Source organism: Gambusia affinis, linkage group LG05, assembly GCF_019740435.1.
Source record: "Gambusia affinis linkage group LG05, SWU_Gaff_1.0, whole genome shotgun sequence".
NCBI classification, from domain to species: domain Eukaryota; kingdom Metazoa; phylum Chordata; class Actinopteri; order Cyprinodontiformes; family Poeciliidae; genus Gambusia; species Gambusia affinis.
Genome location: NC_057872.1, coordinates 29,710,454 through 29,718,868, shown reverse-complemented (window position 1 = coordinate 29,718,868; position 8,415 = coordinate 29,710,454). Strand labels below are relative to the sequence as shown.

The window sequence follows — 8,415 nt, the reverse complement described above, 5'->3', positions numbered from 1 at the left end:
AAATGTTCAGCAAAACGCCTGGTGAGTCATTCCTGAACTGGAGACGTCACATGAGCTGAAGTGGATGTTTACTGTCAGTATTCACCTTTTTTATTTGCACCTGAACTCTTAAAACGGTTTTATCCTGCGTGTCGGTTTTTAATCCTGATTTTACTGTAAAGGCGCAGTGCTACTTTAAAGTGTTCCAGATCATTTTGTACGTATTTATTTTGTTAAAAAATAAAGTTCGTGAGCCCGTGTACGACAACATGTTTATTCGGGGAAATTCATGTTTTCATGAGCAGAAATGAGAAACACTTTGAGCATCACAAGCAAAACATGCTGGTACAAAAAACCCCCCAAAAAACCAAAAATAATATTTACACCTGGCAAATTTTTAATTTTTAACAACGTCCGTACCAAAAACTTTAAATAATAGATGAAAACAGAGCAGCAGGGGTGAAATTTTTCACGAGAGGAGCGACGTGTTTCTAGGGAAGACGAACAGATTGGCAAGCTGAGTGCTTTTATGTTGATGAATATTTACAATAACTGATTGAGGTACCGTCCGGCAGGAGATGATGGCTGTTATCCCGCTTTCAAATGAAGGAATTTCTTCTTTTTTTCATTGGTGGAACATTTCCAACTTCAAATTGAAAGAAGCAGAAAAACTAAAATGTAAACAAAGCTTCCCTTTGAATCCTCTTAGAATAACACTAACCTGATCAGAAATGACTCCTTTCCACATGTTACATCTAGAATTGCTAAATAACACTCAGAACTATATCACTAACATCTTTCAGCATGAAGTTCCATAGTTTTCCAGACAAATTTACAAGTTTCACCTCCAAATACTTGTGAAATCATCTGGTTTTATCTGGATGAGCGAGGCTGCTGAGGCAGATGTCTTAAAGGGATATTTCACTGATTTTTAACCGTCTGATGTAATGTAGATGTATGAAACTTAGACTGGGTCTCAAAACGAGAAAATACTTACAAAAAACAGCAGTAAAGTGATCAAGATTAATTGTGGCAAATGAAAGATAAAGGATGCAATTTAAATATAAAAATTCAGATTTGTGTTTTTGAAAAACGAAAAAGTCCTGGAAGCAGATTTCTACAACATGATGCGAGAAGAGAAGCAAAATCTGACTCTCCTGCCAGTGAGACGATCCGAGCTGCGCCTGCAGACACATTTAATACCGTGGAGTGAAAGTAGGCCCTCTCGCTGCTCTGGAGATGCAGCGGCGGAGGAATACGAGACCAAAAATAGATCTCATGTCCTAAATTTCTCATTGAAGCCGGAGGTTGAAGCACCGGCGGCTTTCAGAAACCGTCGACAGGAACAAATCTGATTGCATATTGAGTAATCACACAGCGTAGAGGTTGACGGCACTGAACAGGCCTGGTCCGGTCCGGTCCGGTCCAGCAGCCTCCCAGTTCATCTGAGCCGTGTGGAAACAGAACAGAGTCACTGTGAAGATAAAACCGCCGGCAGTTCCTCGGCTTCATTTTTTGCATTTCTGTTGAGTCTGATTTCATTTTAAAGGAAAAGTAGAAAACGGTTGTTTGTCTGTACAGAACAGAGCAGAGTTCTTCTTCCAGGCCCGTTGTCACATGACGGGACCACATGGGTCTCATACTGGTTTTACAGGCTCCTGGATCAGGAAGTGAGCGACGAGCCGTTGCTTTTAGGCAGCTTGGTGGCACCGGGAGGCGGATGGTAGCGAGGGTCCGACCGCGTTTCTGCTACCGCCGAGTGTCCGAACAGGAAGGAGTGTTTGGGGCCGTCCCTGGTGGGCCTGGGTGGCGGCGCCGAGGCGGAGGCGGGGCCCCTGGAGGTGTGCTGGTTGGTGGAGGTAGGCGGGGGGGTGGTTTTGGGCCGGAGCGCCGAGTAAAGGAAGGTGCTGTTGTTGGTGCTCTGGTTCAGATTGGTGTCGGGTCGCCGGGGGTCAGAGGTCACGGTGAGCGAGTCAGGAGCGGCACAGGGGGAGAGCTGGTCCAGCTGGTTCCGGAGCTGCTGCACCTCCTGGGCCAGACGGTCCACTGGGTGGGGCCGGTTGGCCGACACCGGGTGGGAGAAGGCCTGAGAACAGAGAGAGGGTCAGTCGCCCCGATACCCCGAAATAAAACCAGCTGTTATTTCAGTTTATTACAGGATCTGTAATAAATTAAGAGCATTTTAATCTAAATCATATATTGACAATATTTTCAATTAAAAACACATTTTGCAGCTAAATTACTGGATAAACAGATATCTGAGCTCAACAACAAAGATATTTACTCTTTTTAATTTGTTATTTAAATTCCAGGAACCGCTGATCATTCATGGAACTTTATTATAAATGTGAACTGTGGATGCTGACGTTGGCATTGGGGATCTCTGACCTGCTGCTTTAGAAACTAGAAAAGCTTTGCCGTAAAGCTAGCTCCTTTTAGCACAACCTGAACATAATATTATCTTTCCCAGCGTCCCATCAGATCATTTTCTGAAGCGGACATTTAACCCCACAGGCGTTTCCTCCTTTTGACATTTATGCACCGCTTGGTGTTGGTTTAACACAGAAAAATGTAATAAACACTGAGGAGCTCTGAATGGTCGATTCACTGCAGGTTTCTATAGATAGCAGAGATCAGAGTTTATCACTTCATCTCAGGCCAGAAACAGCTTTAAACAGCAGCTGCTTTAAATTCTTCTCCCTCACCACACAGGCTGTATTAATTACCACAGCTCTCATATTTATAAATAAATATAATTTATAAAATAAGGATAAAAATAACAGCGTGTAGCACCAGCAGACAGAGCAGCTTTTCACGCCCACCAGGCTTTTTTCATTTCAAACCTAATAAAGATGTTGACTGATTTCACCCTGATAAAGGAAACAGTCAGACACCTGCAGCATTAGCAGATTCCATTTTTAAATTTGAATATTTAATTTATTAGCAAGCAGTTCAGGAGCATCATGGTTCGGTTTGCTCCAATCAAGACAAATAAAATCTCTTAAATTTGAGTTGGCAGTAAACAAAGAACCTTTGAAAATTTATGACATCTTTTTTTATCTTATAGTTCCTTTTCTTTTTTACCTCTGTGAGATTTAAACATAAAAATGATTTTACTCAAACTGACTGAAAACAGAACTTAACAGTTTCTAGGACATTTTCTGTTCATTAAGAAAAACAAAACAAACAAAAAGGAAGTCGTGGATTTTATGGCCTTTAATGGGTAAATGAGTGATTTTAAAATCTCTTCCTTTATCAAAAATCCTGTTGCTTCTTTTTGTGTTCTTGTGATTAAAAGCAGAGGTAGAGCTGTAAGTACTGGACCCTGAGTTCAGATGTTTTCAGGCTTTAACTCCTTTTCAGTGGATTAGCTGGGAGTTTTCAGAGTGATGTTATGAAATCCCTTCATTCTGTGAATCATCCAGACATTTAAAGGAACCTAAACGTAACACACAACAGATCATTCAGTCCATTTGTTGTCACTGATGATTTGTGTTCCTCTCATATCTTCAGGAAAATCTATGAAAGGCTCTGAAACGTTTCATAATCACTTCCTGTAACATGAAGTGGATCCCTCTGCAGCTTGTGTGCAGAAGTGACGGCATCCGCCCACGTGGCCCTGGACTATTCTTATCATCGCCATGGTAACGGCGTTAAGACGCACCACGAAGCCTCCGCTCTGCTCTGGGAGTGACTGACCAGCAGGTCCGACTGACCAGCATTTCCAAGAGGAAACGTCATCTGCTGGATTCCTCACAGAGTCCTGCCACGTACCTGAGCGTGCAGCGCCCCCCGCAGGTAGCACTCCCTCCACAGGCTCATGCAGGGGCCCATCAGGAGGGGCAGCAGCGGCTCGTACGGATCCAGGGGCCCTTTGGGGCCGGAGGCGGTGGCCGTGTTCTGGGGCAGCTCAGTCAGGGCCCACGCCTTCAGCAGCCGCTCCAGGCCAGGAACGTTCTCACAGGACAGCGCCCTCCGGTGGCTCTTTCTGTAGGCGCCCGAGCCGCCGCTGCGCCAGGGCGGCAGGTTGGCGGGGCAGGTGAAGGCGCCGCGGGAGAGCAGAAACACGGAGCCGGGGCCGGCGTCGGCCAGCTGGAGGGCCGCGACACAAACACACAGGAAAGATAAAAGATTTAACTGATAGAAGTGCAACAGCAGCAGCAACTCTGAGCAGGAAAACATAAAAACTTTATATGTTCAGCTCATTGTTCAAAACAAATAAAAACATTTACTGAGATTACAGCCTGGAGGCTAATTTCCATCTCTAGTCCCAATGGCAGGTTGATGTTAAAGCACAATAATAAACACATAATTAAAAACATATGGAATAATACATAAAACAACATTTATAACTACGTATCTTTGCAGATACTACCCATGATGCATTCTGCTTCATTCTTTGTTTTCTGGTGATGGTTCACATTTTCATCATAGCAAATCACATTAACTTCATCAAATCAAAACAATATTTTATTTCATCCATTCAGATTACTATTCTTCCATCAACTAAATATTACACATGAAGAAAATATTTTTATTTTTTTCTTCTTTTTTAGTTTATTGTCCATTCTGCTCCTCAGACTCAGATCTTTATTTGCGTCCAAATGGGGACATAATTTTACAGTCAGTCACAATAAAACAACAAAATAACAGTAATTCATAATTAATTGCACTAAAGGTTAAAAACACAAAACATACACGTGATGGTAAGAAAGGTGAACAATAAATAAACCAATAAATACATTCTACTTAAAAAATATACAGTTGATGAGTGAAAGTGTATCAATCAGTAAGTAAATACTTCTAATTATGCTGCTGAAACAGAGATTTAAAGGAGTTTTGATCCTGGTTGAATAAATAAAGGTAGATATGAATCCAAGGTCCAATTTATAAACAGTTAATGTGTCTCTGATGCTGCAGATCGGTGAAGGAGCTCTGGCTTGGTTTATGTCCACCACTAGAGGGAGCTGTGGTTTCTCTCAAGAACAGGATGTGATTTCCAACCATGAGCTGCTGCTAACAGCTGGGGCTGGAAATTTATCATGATCAAATTCTTATCAATGAGAATAATTTTGATTTGTCGCTGTCAAATTGTCTGGATTGTTACTTTTACTATTTTCTCAAATTTCTTTTTCATCCATAGAATAAAAAAATAAAATTATTTGAAAGTATGAATAAATGCAGTGTACAGTGCAGGGGAGTAAAAGTTTAGTTTTTTTTATTATAGTTTAGTTTTATTTCACTGCCACTTTGTTTGTCGACTTCAGTTAGTAGCTTTATTCAGTTTTTAGTGTGTTTGCTAGTTTTTATTAGTTATTATTGTTTAGTTTTCATTAGTTATTGTAGGTTCTGTTTAGTTCAAAAGGCTGTACTATAATAACCTGTAGTGATAACAATCACATTTCTTTTTGTGCCTGGTGTCGCAAAGAAGAGCTTTATAAATGGAAAGGTTTTTCTAGAGCAGGATTTGTGTTTGCTGTGTCATGTAGTCATAGTTATAAAGTTTTTTATTGTTATCACAACAGTATCATAAAATATTGTGATAAAGCTGCGTGTTAGCAGCTCTGGTTCAGGTGTCGGTGCTCAGACCATTTACCCTGTGTGTGTCCAGGTTGGTGTTGAGGTTTCCGTTCAGCAGCGGCTGGAGCGGCGGCGTCGGGGCGACGGGTTGGACGAAGCCGTCCCGCTTCTCCTGACTGTACTGCAGGGCCCAGTCCCACACCGGAGGCAGCGGAGGGTCCGACGTGTCCGAGGAAGAGTCCGGACCCAGCATGTCCCTCCAGCCGTTAACAGGCGTGTACAACTGGCCCACATTCTGCCAAGAGTTAAAAAATTGAGTCAGAAATGTGGTTGTGGGCAGGACGGAGGAGTTTGTCCCAGGTGTTCAGTACCTGGGAGCGTTTGCATCTCTCCCGCTGGCAGTTTGACAGGAAGGTGGAGAAGAGAGGCAGGTGGACGCTGTCGTGCAGGGCCAACAGGAAGTCGTCTGTCAGCTGGAAACGGGACGGGAACTGGAACCACAGGTGCCAGACACAGTCCAGAAAGAGCAGGAAGACCGGAGACTGCAGGAACAGGGGAAGGGAGAGAATCGGAATGCGTTCACACCAGCACCGTTTAGTCCGTTTTAACCCAACTCTGATTCGGTTCATTTTCTGTGAATCAAACTCTGACAAGGACCAAAAAAGTGTTTTCTTCAGAGGTTCTTGTGTCATTTCCTTCAGTAGTTCTTGGAGCAGCGAGGGGAGTGAACAGGTTTTTTTAAAGGGTTTTGTTCTGTGTCAACGAGAAAAGCAGAGCTAAAAATCTAACAAATATTGCAATTTTGGTTCCCAGGTAAACCGAGTGGAGTGGACTAGAACGCTGTTGATGTTGGACATTTTGGTCACTAACTCACTCACCTCCTCCTTGTCGCTGTCTCGGTGGTAGTTGAGGCGGCTGTAGAAGCGGTGGCCGGCCATCACCCACTCCTTCTGCACCAGACCCTGGAAGCCCTGCTGGGTCCGATAGTGGGGGTCACACATCACCTGGACCAGGCTGGACACCACGCAGCTCATGTCCCGGTCCTCCACCTCTGGTTGGAAACACAGGCCAGCACAAAGGTTTAGCTCAAAGCCAATTTCTCCAGAAAGCAGCATCAAAGGAGTGAACAGGAACAAAATGGCTGATCACAGGTCTGCAGGATGACAAACTGCCCCAGTTTGACTAACGCAGCGCAGCAAACGCCGTGTCACAGGTAGTTTTTGTTCTGCCACAGCAGATGGTGAGAAATGAGTAAACATGTTTGTCTAACGAGTTCCAACATGATGCAACAAAGCTCTAGATCACTTTACGTCTTTGCTTTCAAAGCATGTGAAGTGCAAGCGGTGATCAAAAGCAGTGAAGAAAAAACCTCCAGAGATCCAGAAAAATGCTCCAAGGACAGATGCATGCTAACTCTGTCATCAGCTGACGCCTCTGATCACTTTGAATTATAATGAAACAAACAAAACCCTCTAAGGAAGAACTATCAATTAAATGGCTCTGGTTGGTCTTCTGATGCAGATTCAGGTTTTAGGAAATGTTGATTTGAGGCAGTCCTCTTCTTTTATCATTTAATCCATTTAGGGAAATGCATCAGTTCAGTAAAACAGCCCCGCATCATGATGTAGCCACCACCATGCTCAAGAGGAACTTGCTGTTTTCACAGCGTTGGTCCCTTTAAATGCACATTGTGGTCAAACAGCTCAGTGTTTCTAAAGTCTGTGAAACTTTTCCCCAGAAGGAAACTGGCCTCCAGTTTCCCTCTATTATTATAACTACATTTAGTTTTCCTTTGGGATGAATTAAATATTTTTGAATCGAGTAACTGACTGAAATGTCTTTGGAAGCCCAAAAAAAAATAGTGTTGCTACTGAATGAAAAACAAGAAAATATTTACTAAACAAATATCCTACTGCAGCTAAAACTCATACATCTTATTGATCTGGTGGTTCAGATCTAAATTAGGACTGCAGCTAACAATTATTCTACTAATCGATTATTCTGTTGATTAATCGGATTAAAAATAATTGGCACATTCTACTGATATTTCATTTAACCACATAAACTTATTTTATAAAATACAAATAAATAATTCAGTTCCTTTTAAAATAATAACAATTTAAAAAATCTTGCCTAAAATGCAATAACAGCCTTTCTTTAGTTAATGCTTCATCATTTCTAGCAAAAGAAGCATCAGCAGCTAAAACAATAATTTTCACTTCAACAGGTGAAAAATTATTCTGATTAACAGCAGAAGGTGATTAAATAGGAGATTTTTTTATTAATTTGAACCAAGTGAAGCTGAAATTGAATTAAATCTGACAGGTTTAGAGTCTCCTTCAGAAGCTAAACTAAGTCCCATCAAATGAGAAAGTCTGTGCAGTAAGATGCAGTGGTGTGGATTCACCTGTCAGGTGAAGCAGCGGTCGCTGCAGGTTGAGAGCGTATCTTTTGTTTGGAGGCCTTTAACTGTGCATGTAGGCCCAGTGGAGTGTGGTTGTTCCTGCTAACGCGCTACTTCACCCTGAGCCCCAACGTGGCTTTAATGAGGAGGACTGACGTGAATAATGAATGGATGGACTGAATAATGTGAGCCAGGGTCCGGCGTCATGTGACTCACCCTGCAGGGCCACGGTCAGGTGACCGCTGCGCAGCAAACAGGAAACCTCTGACGCTTTCCTCAGACACGACCTGGACACACACAGAAAGATTAAGGAACGATATTCCCCAGAGTGTTGATGTTGGAATAAAAAGGAAATATTTACAGTTTTGAGTAAAACGGTGCTGACTGAGCAGCTACTCTGCAACATTTGGTCCTCTGAGGATTTCTGTCTGGTTCTGTTTCTCTAAGAAGCTTCCAGAGCGAGAACCGGACCCTGGAGCCGTTCAGCTGGCAGTCAGGTTCACTCTCAAACA

The 8,415-nt window shown here is 42.7% G+C and overlaps 1 protein-coding gene across 1 annotated transcript in view; it reads right to left on the bottom strand.

The window, feature by feature from the left end:
- Window positions 1-239: 239 nt before the first annotated feature.
- The window catches only part of mtmr11 (myotubularin related protein 11), a 33,614-nt gene continuing 25,438 nt past the window's right edge, over window positions 240-8,415 (bottom strand). The window contains exons 12-17 of the mRNA XM_044115832.1: window positions 8,120-8,190; window positions 6,378-6,550; window positions 5,871-6,041; window positions 5,576-5,794; window positions 3,754-4,071; window positions 240-2,065 (exon numbers count right to left, since the gene is read on the bottom strand). Of these exons, the coding sequence (XP_043971767.1) occupies window positions 1,643-2,065; window positions 3,754-4,071; window positions 5,576-5,794; window positions 5,871-6,041; window positions 6,378-6,550; window positions 8,120-8,190 (1,375 nt within the window). The 3' untranslated portion in view covers window positions 240-1,642. The remainder of the gene's footprint in view (window positions 2,066-3,753; window positions 4,072-5,575; window positions 5,795-5,870; window positions 6,042-6,377; window positions 6,551-8,119; window positions 8,191-8,415) is intronic.